Source organism: Chiloscyllium plagiosum, unplaced genomic scaffold (genome assembly GCF_037043375.1).
Source record: "Chiloscyllium plagiosum isolate Xiang-an unplaced genomic scaffold, Cpla_swu_hap1 HiC_scaffold_8, whole genome shotgun sequence".
Taxonomy (NCBI): domain Eukaryota; kingdom Metazoa; phylum Chordata; class Chondrichthyes; order Orectolobiformes; family Hemiscylliidae; genus Chiloscyllium; species Chiloscyllium plagiosum.
In genome coordinates this window covers 67,639,763-67,655,325 of record NW_028270146.1, presented here as the reverse complement: position 1 = coordinate 67,655,325, position 15,563 = coordinate 67,639,763, and the positions used below count along the sequence as shown (strand labels likewise).

At 39.2% G+C, this 15,563-nt stretch overlaps 1 protein-coding gene across 2 annotated transcripts in view; it reads left to right on the top strand.

Moving 5' to 3' along the window:
• Positions 1-15,563, top strand: part of slc25a21 (solute carrier family 25 member 21) — a 523,142-nt gene that overhangs the window by 478,592 nt on the left and 28,987 nt on the right. For both annotated transcript variants that reach the window (XM_043697848.2, XM_087989933.1), the window contains one exon: positions 5,131-5,190. In XM_043697848.2, coding sequence (XP_043553783.1) covers positions 5,131-5,190 — 60 coding nt within the window. The remainder of the gene's footprint in view (positions 1-5,130; positions 5,191-15,563) is intronic.

Sequence of the window (15,563 nt, the reverse complement as noted above, 5' to 3'; positions counted from 1 at the left end):
ATGGAACTTAGAATAATGTTTCTTTACCAATTGTAATTTGAAATCTCAATTGCTAAATTTTAACTAGAATTAATTCATTATATTGGAAAAGTAAACTTGGACACATGCACAAACTCTAGTATGCGTTTTTACTGATGATTGAGGAAAGAAATAATCCTGTGAAATAGAGCTGGGCAGTTCAGTGGTACTAACCAGTTGCCCAAGTCTGGCTGTCTCTACTGGAGTTGTATTTATTTATTTGTAAATAGTAAGTATTGGCAATTCACTTTCTATGTTAGTGTGTCACTTTGGGAAGCAATTTCAGTTTTGAAGGATTCAGATTGATCAACTGTTAAACATCCCGAATGATTTTCTTTCCATCATCGTGTCCAATGAACATAACAAGCTCCTTGTACTATCAAACACTCCAGTTATGACATATATTGTTTTACTTCTGTTGGAAAAAAAATAACAAGATTTTTTTAACATGTAGTCAAGCAATTCAGTTGATAGTGGAGGTAAATACCAAAGTGGCTGTTTTTTTAGTATGTTCCCATGATGAGTATTTACAGATAAGATGAGAACGAAATAGGAGTATTGTGGGTAGCAGGAATGTTTGCTGCTGCTGCTTGTAGTTAGCTACTAAAATATGGATAGTTCAGTCATGCACCCAGGATTGCAGATCTTTATAGTGTGCATGATGCAATCAGATGTAATTTTAACATGCATTAATGAAATATATCTAACTTGCATTTGAAGTAATTACTTCTGATTTCTCCCCAACCTGGTCCATGGATTGACTGTTCGTTCATTGAAATATTGTTTTGAATGAGTAAAACCAATGCATAAGTGACCTGAAAATTAGCCATAGTGCAGAGACTCCTCCTGGGAGGATCTAAATAAAGGGAACTATGAAGGTCTGAGATGTGAATTGGCAAGGATGGATTGGGGGACCGTCTTAAAAGGGTTGGCAGAATGTATATATGAATTACAGCAATTATTTATTCTTACCTAACACAAAAAAGAGAAAAGGTGGCTGAACTATAGCTTGCAAAAGAAATTAGGGCTAGTGTTAGATCCAAACAGGAGGCATATAAAATTGCCAGAAAAAGCAGCAAGCCTGAAAATTGGGAGCAGTTTAGAATTCAGCAGAAGAGGACAGAAAGCTTGACCAAGAGGGTTAAAGTAAAATACATGAGTAAAATTGCAGGGAATATAAAAACTGACTGTGAAATTATAATGGGGAACAAAGAAATGGCAGAAAATTAAACACATATGTTAGTAAGTATTCACAAAAGAGAGCACAAATACCCTCCCAGAAATGCTTGTGAAAGAGCAGAGTTGAGGAAATCAGTATTAGTAAGAAAATAGTGCATTAAAGGCTGACAAATCACCAGAGCCTGATAATCTACATCCCAGAATGCTAAAGGAATATTGAGTGCATTGGCAGTCATTTTCCAAAATTGTATAGATTCTGCAGTAGTTGTGCAGATTGGAAGATGGCAAATATAACCCCACGAATTTAAAAAGTTCAGGAGAGAAAAGACAGAGAATTAATAATCACATTATTAATAGGAAAAATGTTAGTCGATCATAAAAAACGTAATAGCAAAGGACTGGAAAATTATTTACAGGATTGGACAAGGCCAGCATTGGTTATGAAAGGAAAATTATGCTTAATAAACCCACTGGAGTTTTTGAGGATATAACTAGTAGAATAAATATGGAAGAACCAATGGATGTGCTTTATTTGAATTTGACTTTTGATAAGATCATTAATAAGAACTTAATGTGCAGCATTAAGGCATATAGTATAGGGATAATATATTGATATGAATTGATGATGTGGAGTTGCCAGTGTTGGACTAGGGTTGACAAAGTCAGAAGTCATGCAACACCAGGTTATAGTCCAACAGGTTTATTTGAAATCACAAGCTTTCAGAGCGCTGCTCATTCACCAGGTAAAGTCAAAGTTGAGTGAGTAGCCAAACATAAGGAAGATGCAGTGCAACATGGCTAAATTGTACACTTCATATGAAAGACAGAAGGGCAGAGTACTGTTTCACTGGTGATGTGTTGGAAAATGTGGATTTGCAAAGGAGCTCTAGATGTCCTCATATACCAGTCATGAAGGTAGACAGGTGCAGCAAGCAATTAGGAAGGCAAATAAAATATTGGCCTTCATTACAAGAGGATTTGAATTCAAAGGTAGGGGTCCTTCACTGTAGTTTAGATTAGATTACAGTGTGGAAACAGGCCCTTCGGCCCAACAAGTCCACACCGACCCGCTGAAGCGCAACCCACCCATACCCCTACATTTACCCCTTACCTAACACTACGGGCAATTTAGCATGGCCAATTCACCTGACCTGCACATCTTTGGATTGTGGGAGGAAACCGGAGCACCCGGAGGAAACCCACGCAGACACGGGGAGAATGTCCTGGGTGAGACCAGGGTGAGACCTGGGTGAGACCATGCCTAAAGTATTCTGTGCAGTTTTGGTCTCCATACCTAAGGAAGAATACACTGTAGAGTGTGTATAGCACAGGTTCACTAGGTTGATACTGAGGATGGCAGGTCTATCGTATGAGGAGAAATTGGTTCAACTGAGCCTGTATTCACTAAAGTTTAGTAAATGTAGTGGGGATATAAAATTCTAACAGATCTGGACACACCATTTACAGGGAGAATATTTTCCTGGGTTGGGAATTCAAAAATGGGAATTCAAAAACAGTTTCAGGATATGGGGTAGGTCATTTAGGACTGAGTTGACAAGAAAGTTCTTCACTGAAGGGGGAGTGACCTACAGTAGGAGTAGGGAATTCTCCATCACGAAAGGCTATGGTTTCCAAATTCATGAGTATATTCAAGGAAGTCAATGATATATTTTTAGATTTTAAAGGCATTAAGGAGTATGGGGAGAAAGCAGGAATATTGCATTGAGATTAGAGGATCAGCCATGATCATAACTCCTCCTTGTTTCTATATTTCTGTGGCCCTTGAATTAAGTATACAGAATTACATAGCTCACTCTATAGATATGATCAATGCACATGGTAGAAGGGTTTACACTGCTTTACACCTGAGTTAAGAAGGTTGACAGATTGCAGCTAGTTGCAGAGCAGAATGATGCTGGGATAAAGATCATTAGATTATCTTTTCCTTACAGCTGTGTCTGCTCTTTGTGTGTGTGTTGAATGGCATTACCTAACAGTTGATGGATTATCTATTTTGGTAGGCTTTAGGTACAGAATTAAAAACTGAGTTCAATTTCTTTACATGTTTTATGCAATACATAAGTAATTAGTAGCAGAGGAAGAGACCCAGAGCTGTAGACTTGATATTGTTTGGATCACTTCCCCGCTTGAGTTTGTCCGATTTTGTGGGATACTGTTCCTAGCTCCAACTTTAGCTATGTCTTGTGGTCTTCTGGGTAGATGGATTGAAGCAATAATGAGGTACCTTTCCCATACCTCTCAATATAATTTCTATTTGGCTTTTCTAATCTTAAATTGAACATGTGGACCTATGCTTTTGATTGGATTGGCCCTAATTTTGTTGTATAGTGGACTGTTTGTTGTACATTTTGATTATGTCTAGCTCACTGGCTCTGATTATGCAACTTATCAACTGACCCATAATGTCAATAGACATTCGTGATATAGAATTGTGTCAGGTCAGCCAGACATCAGTCAGGGTTTCCTCAACAGAGTCATAGAGATGTACAGCACGGAAACAGACCCTTCAGTCCAACTCATCCATGCTGACCAGATATCCTAAATTGATCTATTCCTATTTGCCAGCATTTGGCCCATATTCCTGTAAATCCTTCAAATTCAGATGCCTTTTAAATGTTGTAATACCAGCCTCCATCACTTCCTCTGGCAGCTCAATCCATACATGCACCACTGTCTGTGTGAAAAGGTTGCCCCCTTAGATCCCTTTTAAATTTTTTCTCACCCTCTAACTTCCCCACCCCAGGGAAAAGACCTTGACTATTTACCCTATCCATGCCCCTCATGCTTTTATAAATCTCTATAAGGTAACCCTTCATCTTTTGATGCTCCAGGGAAAACAGCCCCAACCTATTCAGCCTCTCCCTATAGCTCAAACCCTCCAACCTGGAGAAGTCTGCTTAAAGCCATTACAGAAAATCAGCTGCATATAGGAATTTTCTCATACCAGAGTGGATGGATTTGTCATCGGAATAATTAACAACATTACTGCTAGCACACTGCCTTGTGGAATTCCATTCTGCTTTCTCTGTCAATGACTTTTGTTTACTACAGTTTTCCACAAAAAAATGGCAATTTGCTAATAAAATTCAGATGAACTCTGTCTGAGAGCCACGTCACAGATTCTGTCAAGCTATTAATCAGCCTGTGAATCCTTTTACGAATTAACACTAGTCCAGTTATTAATGACTTAAAGTCAATCGACACCTTTAAAAGGCAGCTGAATCAATATTTGTTGAGAAAAAGGAATTGAGAAATGTCGAATGGAAAGCACTGCTGATGTGGAAAGAATAGATTGAGAAGCATGAGAGGAAAGAGCTCAGATAGAATAAAAAGCTTAAGTAGGCAAATGTCTTTTACTCACTCTGGATGTTCTGTCTATTCAGTGACTATGGGTGGAAAATGCAGAGCTTATGTTTTTATTTTAACTGCTTAACATGCCTTTGTGCCTGCCAGTCTGAATACCTCGAGTTGGCCAACAATATAAATGGATGGATTTTAAGTTGAAGTTTCTTTTAAACGATGTTAACTGAATATGTGACTGAATTGCATTCTGTTTGTGAGAAAGTGGCTATTAAATATTGACACTAATTGCTTCCTTTTTAGATGAAGACATGCAATTACCTCTTGTTTATATTTTTCAAGCTAATTGTTCATTTTTTAGTGCATTACTAAAGACCCACAACAAATTGCATCTGCTATGTATGTTGTATATATGTTTTTGAAAATATGGCATTTGTGAAATACTATTTATTTATTGTGAGAGATTTCACATTGTGTATTTGACTTATTATACTTACATCTTATTTTAGTCATGAGCTAGATATTATGATTTTTTTAAGAAAGGTAAGAGATCCAAAGAGCTCAGTCAAGTTTCTCAAACTGATGGTTATGTCCTTATGATTTGGTTTCCAGTTTCTAACTTTTGAACAATACAAGAAGATATTAAGTTATGCCTCATTGCCTTCTGGTGTGGTAAGTACACAGATTGCAGTTCTTTCTATTATTAATACATCCAGTTAAGGTAGTGATAAACATTTTATTAATAGGCATTTCCCTAAAGATGTTGACACAAATGTGAATAATTTATTGTTACAGTGTTCAACAATAAATGGTTCTTTGACGCAACACATGGTTTCATTTAAATCCCTTTGTTATTATTAGTTAAATGTCATTTCCCTTCTAAAGACTTCAATTAAAGACATTTTCATGTTATTTAAGTTACTTTCAGGTCAACCAAATCTCTGTATACTGTTAAGTTTTGTAATAGTCCAGTAAAATGTTGTCTGCTGGATTTATTTCACTGTAGGTTTGCTCATGAGTTGTCACTCAGTACTGGGATTAGTATCTTTGTTTCTTGCATTCCTGCTTTCATCTTCCTGTTTACCTGTGGGTGTGTACATAGGTGCTGAACAGAGTTAGGTGAGGAGAAATTTTATGGGAAAACCTGCTCAGCAGCTAAGTCATGGCACAAAGCCAAATTGTTTTGTAGTAAGATTGCTGACTGATCAATCACTAGGTTTGTGTGCAGGCTTTCAGAAAAAAGGTTCTGTTTTTTAAGCACCCAGGGCATGTATCATAGTCTGAAGGGGCCTCACAAAGTTACAGGAATACAAGAGTATATTGCTGCAGGAATGTTTAAATGTTATGTGTAAATTAAGAATGAATGATAAAATAAGTGACTACAACTCATGAAATTTAAATCTGATCTTCATTCCTTCAGATAAAATTGCTGAGTTAATACCTCTGCACTGGTATGTACAAAATTATAAGCCATTTTGTCTCAACTATAACTCACTTAGTAGCACTCACACATCCCAATGAGAAGGTTTTGGTTTAAGTTGCCTATATTTACCTCTATGCAACTACAGACGATGTACTTGCCACACATGCAGTGACAGTGCCTGAGACATCATTGCTAGCCACACTGCTGGTAGTTTTCTTTATCAAACTTCAATGATTTTGCGAATTGCTGCCCAATTCCCAGCTCCTCTTTTGCCACGTCTCTCAGCCCCCGTTCACTACTCACCTTGTTCCGACTCCATAGCGAGTGGGGGGGGGGGGGGGGCAGCATGTATTGAGGTGAAGAGGTACAGCAAGTAAGATGTGATTGGGGTAGCAAGAAAAGTGGTGAACAGAGAAGTGAGAAAGCGCAGTGGTGATTAATGTAGTGGCAAGTATGGCAACAAGCAAGGTGGGTAAAGCAGAGAATGAGATGGTGAGCAGGATAGCAAGCAAGTGACAAAACAAATGCCCAACAATGATAAGCCTGGCATGAACTTCTTCTTTCAATGTAGTATGGGTGCAAAGTGATGTCATCAGTGGCACTACACTTCCTATTCCAGTGCCTTTGGCAGGAGATACAGTACATAAAGTACTTCGGTGCTGTACCAAATGACCATTGTTGGATGTGCTGTCTTTCAGATGAGATATTAAATCAAGGACCCATCTGTCTGTTCAGGTAGTTGGCACAATTCAAAGAAGATCAGAGGAGCTATTTCCAAAACATCTGTCCCTCAATCAAAGCAGATAAAAGCAGTTTATCTGTCATTATTACATGGTTAACCACACATGTAAAAATTGATCAAATTTGACTATTAGTCTGTGATCCAACACAACCAAAGCAGAAATTATTTAGTGGACAAGATAAGATATCCAGTTTAATCTACTTTTACAAGGCAATATTTAGTGGGGCCTATAGGCTTGGGATTTTTTGTTGGCAGGGTGATTTATTTAAGGAGGATTGGCTTCTTGATGGTGGGTTAGAGTTTAAGTCAATGGCATTGCAGCTACAGATGTGACCTCATGCCATGAGGTAATGGCACTTTCCTATTTTCAATATATTTGCATCTCATGATTATCTTAAAACCTTTTGAAATTGAGTCTTAACTTCAAGATTCCATCAACACCACATGGAAAATTCATAGCACCATGCACTTTCCCTATCATTTAAAAATAGCATGTCTCAGTTGAGTTTGTCCATTTTGATTGACTAAAGCAGTTGCTTTTGTGGAAATCTGCAGCACAGAGGCCTGGAGCAGGAGACTGTCAGTTGAGATTCAGTGCCAGGAGCATTGATGAATTGGGGAAGAGTGTTGAGGGAAGATGTTTGCATTCGGCAAAGAGGGGGTCAAAAGGTAATCAAAGGGAGGCATTGGACCATGAAGAGGATTGTCAGATAATTAAACAAGGAAGTGTCCATGGCTTAAATTGGAATGAGATAGTCAAGGCAAGGCGTGGGTTTTTGATTTGGAAGCATTGTTTTGTTATCGTCAGAGGAGAGGATAGTTATTGGTAGTCACCAAAGTGAAATGAGGGGCCTAAAGTGCTTTTCAACATCAGGACCTAGATATCAACAGGAGGACCCTATCATCGGGAAATTCACAATTATGGAGGAAGGTCAGTACAATCCAGGAGAAGTAGGAATGCTGCAAGGACTCATAGGACTATTGAAGATCCATGCATTGCAAAAGTATGTCTAGGATGCCGGGCAGAGGGTCTAGGATCAGAGGAGATGTCTTTGGGGTAGGATCAAGATGGAGAGATGGCCTGATTACTGTTGCTTGTCACAGCATAAAAATTATGATGGGAGATTTCAAAGCACTCAATGATGTTTGGAGGGTCAGGAATAATGGACTCAAAGTCAAAAAGTTGGGGGCTGACTAGTTCCAGGTGGAAGGTGATTCTTTCTCTACCATTACTGCAAACCAATAGTGAAAGTTACCCCTGGGTAGATTCAAAAGCCTTATTGTTCAGGAAGAATTCTAATAAGGCATTATAAGCAGACACAAGCACATCACCACATCTTCAGAACTAGAACTAACTATCTACAAATGTTCATGAGGCAATGCCAGAGACAACTGAGGGTATCCTGGAAAACAGTCTTAGAGATATGATGGTCCTGAAACAAGGCCTTTGGCCTATGGATTTGGTGGGAACCCCATGCCAGTGAGCTTCAGGATGACTGGTGTTGCTCAATGTATGCCAGTGGTTTCCAGGACTTCATAGATGATGTGTGGCATTTCACAGGTTTCCCCATATGGTGTATAAACAGGTGACCTATGCCATCTTTTGTTGTGTGAATAATTTATCCACTGATGTGGATAAGCACATTGGGACTTGGAGCCATCACTGTTTTCCTAGAGGGCAAGAGGTCAGCAAGTGCACTCGTGACCATTACAGCTGCCTGGAATCAGTTCAAAGCATTTGTGAAACAATGGTTTTCAGTTTTTAAACATGCAACTGGTCTGCTACCACAGGCAAAGAATCGTTCATGTCTGTGCTTGGTTCCAGAAAGTTCTCATGACTCATTCATTTTACACAATTCACAAGTCTCAAAACTTTGAGCCCTTTTGATTGCTGGAACTTGGATGTCACAGGCTTTTCCCACAGAGCCTGGTTGGTCACACACATAAGGTATCCTGACTGTGCAGCAGAAAAGCAATCTAATGCAGCAAATGCCTCCACTGGAACCATCAATGAACAAAGCATCAGCACATCAATGGTATATGTTTACTATCCTCAGTGTGCACGGGCTCTGATATTTGCATAAATTAGAGTAACATGAATAATTATGGTCTGCTGTAAACTGCACAACTTGGCTATTTATAACATGGAGAGCTGTTACAATAGGATACATGAAAGAAGTAAGCCTTCTCCCAAGATGACAATGAATGACATGAACCTGAGTCCCAGGGCCATGGGGACATGTGCAAGGGATGTATAGGATACCCTCATACATATTCAATTTGCCTCAAGATTGAGGTAAGTATCTGAACGTAGTCCCATTGTGGGATCTTCATTGCCTGTTTCAGAGCTACATCTCAAACAGCATTCTCTGCCATTGAGAAGAATGAAAGGAATGGATCATTGTTATACACATGAGCATTGATCCTCCAGATATCTGTTTTGCACTTGGACATATGTCAGTCTGAAAATCTGAATATCTGAAAATTCAGATCTTTCACCTTCGTTGCAGAACCTTGAGTGAAACTGAAACACTTCCCTTATTTTCGTTTAGATTTTTCCAATGTTGAAATTGTTCTTCTTCAGTTGGCCAGACCCCTTGTTATTCAGATGTTTTTCTCTGACTCGTAAGAAATACAGAGTGGCTGATTCACTTCTAAATTGTCTTGACTTATGAATTGAAATGTCACAGCTTACAGCAACTGCAGCAGGAAAGAAAACTGCTTTTCTTCAAGTTTAAATTGAGTTTTTGATTGCAGAGAACAGACAGCTTCTGGGCTGGGAGAAGATCTGGGCATCTCTCTCTTTCTCTCTCTCTCATATTTATATTTCTTTCTCTCTATATCTAATTGTCACTAGTCCACAGCCTAATCAGTTTCCTGTTGACAACGAGAGCTGCATCAATACACTCCCCAAGCATTGGATCATCCACAATCCGTACTTTGATTACTGCTTGTTCAAACAATTGTTTACAGTGCTCACATGGGCATCACATCACTCACTTTCAAAATTGCAGTCATTCTATCAAACACTGGATTTTGAAGCAACCCATTCTCATTTGAGTCACCAATTTTTAAAAAGACATAGTCCTTATAAAATGGTGAAATGAACATTGAATGTAATTGAATGCAAACATACATAATTTACTCCACACTAAAGTAAATGCTCCTAACTCCTGTAGCCATCATTGAGTACCAACCATGAGGTGAGCTTTGAAATTTAGCTGTCTGACTCAGCTCGCCCCAAGATATGGCAACAATGCATGTGTGAATTAAGTGAAGTCAACATATTGCGCAATATTCATGTGACAAATTTAACATATTAAATTTACTTGTGCCACTTTTGTGCTTTCGTAAAGTATTAACCTTTTTCCTATGCCAATATGCCTTCATGTAACCCCAGCTGAGATTAAAGCTTTCCATTCACTAACAAGTTGCTTTTGTTGGCTGTGGCAGGCATTCACTGGAAGGCTGAGATCTTGAGAGTTCTGGCCTTTTGAGTCTCCTGAAGTGCTGTAGGGACATCTTCCACTGCATCACTGGCTGGTGTAATGGAGTTGCTGGCAGAGGGGATGAAGAAAGTGCACTCACCCTGGTGATGTCTGGAGAGGAAGTTCTTGGGGTAGCTGGCATATGTTTATCCTTCCTGTCTGTGTCTGATGGTACCTCTCTGTTTCCCTGAGTGGAAAAGGCTCTTTCAGGGATGCCCAAGTTCTCAACCCCCTCTCAGCTAGCCTCTGCTGTAAGGTGACCATAGCTCGAGTGACGGATGCAGCTCAGAGCAAATATGGGGCAAGTGTTTCACCTGAACCTGTCCATGGGAGGAAGCTATGCACTCATATACTGAGGCATGGCAGAATTAATAGCTTGTGTAGACTCCTCTGTCACTTATACAACTTTGTGCATGAACACTGGCATCCCCACCATATTCTCAATAACTGGTGTTATGTGTTTGGCAGGTTTTTTGTGGCCGTGATCAGAGGTCTGTGTTCAATGTGAGACTCAGCAGGGACCTTGCCCCAGCAGAGCTCTGAGTGACAGGGGCTTCTACAGTGACATCCTCCAGATCTGCACTCATCAGGTATCTGCTGTTGACTGAGGGCTGATTGTGAGGGTTTGCAGAGAGGAAGAAAAGAGCCTCATTAAGGAGCTGTATAGTTCATGAATGCATCACATTTCTTCTTGTCGCTGTGTGTGACCATTTGCCAGCGTCAGGTTGGAGGATGTTCACATTTATGTTTGGCCATTCCACCCTCACCAGCTGTGATTACCCAGTTCTCCACTCCCTCCATTCCCACCCTCACTCCAGCCCATTCATCCACCACTTCTACAATCTGCATTGCCTCTTCCTCTGCATACCTGAGCAGCATCAATTTTGTCAACTGCAGTCCTTGACTTCTCTCTCACATTGTGGGATTGTTCTCCATGAGAATGTGTAACGTTAGTGACATATCATGTAACACACGACCACCTTGTCTGCCTACATCTCCATTTCTCACATGCTCACTCAGGCCATACTGTCACATGCCCAAGCAGTACTGAGATTATTCACATATTCACTCACCTAAAAGAATCAACTGAGTAAACAGGAAAGCTTGCAAAACGATCAGAACATTGCTGTGCCCTCGACTCTTTCAAAACTCGGTGTCATTCGTTGCAACTTTTCATTGTCCTCCCCCAATCAACATGTAAAAGGTTTCCAGTTTTTTTTTAAACCTCCCCTGTTCCTGAAGAGCAGTAATCCAAATTGCCCAATTTCTTGTTCTGTTGATTTTCCTTCCTAGTGGGCTCACTGAAGATGAATCTTGCCAAATGTCTTTCCTTGTAGTCCCATTTCCACTGTTTACTCTATTGACTCTTCCAATGGATAAACAATCACCACCTCCCTCTGCATTTCACTCAGAATGCCCAAACGCTTGTGAATTAGGCACTTGCCACCCAATAACTTATTGTGGTCAGTTGCATTAGCAGCTTTGACTAGGTAAGACTCAGGTTCCCTTGTTTAAATGTGAATGCATGGGAGATGTACACATCAAGAAAATGCCGTGCAGCTCAACGATGTTGCCAGGACGGGAGAGTTTGAGTTATAGGAAGAGGCTGGACAGGCTAAGACTTTTTTCACTGGAACATATAGAGATTTATAAAATCATGAGGGGCATAGTTAAGGTGAATAGCAAAGTCTTTTCCCTCAGATGGGGGAATTCAAAACTAGGGGGCCTATTTTTAAGGTGAGAGGAGAAAGGTTTAAAAGGGAGCTGAGGGGCAACTTATTCACTCAGAAGGTGGTTTGTATGTGGAATAAATTGCCAGGGGAAGTGGTGGATGTGGGTACAGTTACAACATTTAAAAGACATTTGGACAGGTACATGAATAGGAAGGGTTTAGAGGGATATGGGTCACATGCAGGTAAGCGGGTCTAGTTTAGTTTGCAAAACTTTGGTCGGCATGGACGACTTGGACCAAAGGGTCTGTTTCAGTGCTCTATGACCTAATGACTCCACGATAAGAACAGAAGTTTCGTACCATTTTGACAGATAATAAGTTTCTAGTCAAAGGTTTCCACATGAACTCACCCAAATTTCTACTCAGCTGTGTTTGAATGGCCAACGTTTCAAGTTTTCACATATGGCCATATCATCCAATTGTATACATGTATTTTGCCGATATTATCCATATATTATCCAATCTTATCATTACATGTTTGCATTTCCTAGCTGCAGTGTGTGTGTGTGTGTGTGATTCTGTCTATCTGTCTGGGGTGGGGGGTTGTGAGTGTGAGAGAGAGTGTATGTTAGTGTAGAGTGTCACACATGCACCCACTCTCAGACTTAGACACTCTACACTCACATACGCACACATATACACTCTCTCTCACACTCACAACCCCCCACCCCAGACAGACAGACACAAAAGCGCGCGCGCACACACACACACACACACACACACAAACGTACATGCAAACATATACATATACATTTGTGCGGTGAACCTGTAGTGTTACATTGTACTTTGCTCAAAAACAGCATGAGTTCATGTAAGACTCTGTTAACTCACTTTTTAGGCTAGAATCAGTCTAAATATTACGACACAGACAGAGGACACAGGGGGCTGACACTTTCAACATATTATCTGGCTAACACCAATTGTTACAGTTTTGTGATTTACATATGAATGAAGCGAAACTATCATGGTATTCAAACAGATGAAAGACTCAACAAACAATCAAGGTATTTTTCAATGTATAATTTCAGTTACATCACACTGTAAACTTTTGCTATAAATTCTGTGTCTTACAATTGTGTCCTCCACAACCACCCAATGAAGGAGCAGCGCTCCAAAAGTTAGTGCTTCCAATTAAACCTGTTGGACTATAACCTGGTGTTGTGTGATTTTTAACTTTGTACACATCAGTCCAACACCGGCATCTCCAAATCTTAAAAGTGATACATTCTTTTCCTTTATGATTCTTCAATTTCCCTCTCTCTGAATCTCATTGTTTTTGTTTCCTCTCTACATCACTTTCACTTGGTCCTGATGTAACTTAGTATTTGAAGTTTGAACTGAGAATTTTTTGATTCAAATGCTCTACTGTTCATTGACAATTCTTCAATCTGATTCTTTACTGAGATGTAGTTACTTGTCCTGTTCATCCAGGTCCCAGGTGCACTGTAGAGGGCGCCATGCTATTTTGGCTTTCTGATTTACAGTAAACTGGTCCCTTCGAGTCGTCTGTGTGCCTGTGTAATGAATGATTGAGCACAATCATTTACTGCTGAGAACAAAATTTGTTTCATTATATACTATTGCATGTTTATGTTTGTGTAGTTTGCTGCCAGACTTCTGTGAATGTTATTACGTCTGGATCTTTCCATGCAATTAATTGCTTCCAGTTTCCACAGTTTATTTCCCACACTGTAAATTGTGATATATTCATTTTAGTTTTTTAAAACCTTTATTCAAACATAACTCCTCTCCCATTGTCTGTTGCCATCAGCCTATGCATGTCTTTTCATTTCATAATTAAGCCATTTGCTTTTATTTCTTTACATCATATCTTTTTGCTAACTTGTTTTCTGTGGTACATTATTCAAACCGACTCTCCTGTCTTATTAATGATTCTAGCTGGTTTTACTTTTCTAACTAGGTCGCCATCCTCACTCCCACCATGACACTTTTAATTTTAATTCTTTCTCTATTTAATTATTCGACCAATACTTCAGAAACCTGGCTGTTTCAATGTAACCAAATGAAGTTTATTGCCAGTTGACTCAGAACTTGTAACGGTGCCCGAGAAAGTAGAATCCTTCTTGCTGACACCACACATATAGTCATACATTCTTTTCATTTCCTTTTCCATTTCAGTTCATAGAAGGGAAAGTTATCCTCAAATTACCACTATCAAATATGCCTGTTCAGATTGCTTCATAATCTTAGTGCAGATTAAATTTAGGAGAATTTTCTTTTCATGTATCCTTGCCTCTTACATCGTCTCTTATATAATTGACTGTTGTCCTCCCTTTCTTGTGTTCCGCAATTCGATTTGCTATCTTTTTTACCTTTCCTGTCAGAAGACACAAAAGCTTCCTTGATTGGATGAAGGGATTTTTTTCGACCTTTCCAGTATTAAATCACCCAACACTACAGTTAAAGCACTTCTAACAATCTTTAAAAAGTTTCTTAACTACCCAGAGTAAAGGGGAACATTATCTATTTTCACCCACAAAATGTTATGACACTCAAACACTTATCAGGAAGACTGACATAAGACGCATCACTAAAAATAACTAACTTCACGTTTTTTTATTCACCTGTGGATGAACACTTAAACATGTATTTGTCCATATTCAGTGCAGAATGAAAAATGATTTTCCCTTAAAACATTCACAATTTGAGTGTTTAATCATGGTACTTTGTTTCAATACATCAAAACTTGCATCTTGTCTTGCTTATATGGGTGCAAAACCAATTCAACTAACCAATCAAGTTTCACAGGGAGAAAGTGGCGACTGTGGATGCTGGAGATCAGAGTCGAAACGTGTGGCGCTGGAAAATCACAGCAGGTCAAGCAGCATCTGAGGTGCAGGAGAATCGACGTTCTGAATGGAATCAAAGATTAGAAAGAATGTTGATTTTACTGCTCCTCGGATGCTGCCTGACCTGCTGTGATTTTCTAGCACCACAAAATTTCCAATTAAGCTTCACATGAATCTATTTCTTCTTGAGGTGCATATCATTTTCTCTAATGTCCTAGCACAATTAACCAGGATAGCAGCAACAATATCTCATTAGGATTGCTGTATCAAAACTATTCCAGAACCATTTTGCATAAGCTTGATTTCTAACTTTGATTCAACTCTAAAGGTTTAATAAGAACACATTTCTCAAATCCATGACACCACCTCATGAGAAATCACGAATACATTTCAGGAAATGCCAGATAAAGCATCCCTTTTTGCCTAAATAAGATATTGTGGAATCTGATGTATTGAATGCAACCAACTTTCTTCAAATCATGAACACATTTGTTTAAAGTTCCATATCACTTGCTTTTTATGCAGTTTCAGAAACACTTACACATCATCCAGCTGCTCTTCAAACACAAGCAACTAGTCTCACTTTGATCTGTAATCTCCATTGCAAGAAACTTTTTACACAAGTCTATCTATTTGACAAGGCTAGCTGTCCCTTATCTGGTACTTCAGAGTAAACTCTAAATTCCTTCTAAATATCTAAATTTTTTGTTTTACCCATTTGACTAGTTTGTCCTTTACTCTCCTTGCCACCACCAAAATTATAAGGTTTTCTACTTCAATTGTATTTTGAGACGCTTCTGTAGCTCTCCGGACATTGTATAATTAGTACAATCTGCGGTTTTTGCATATA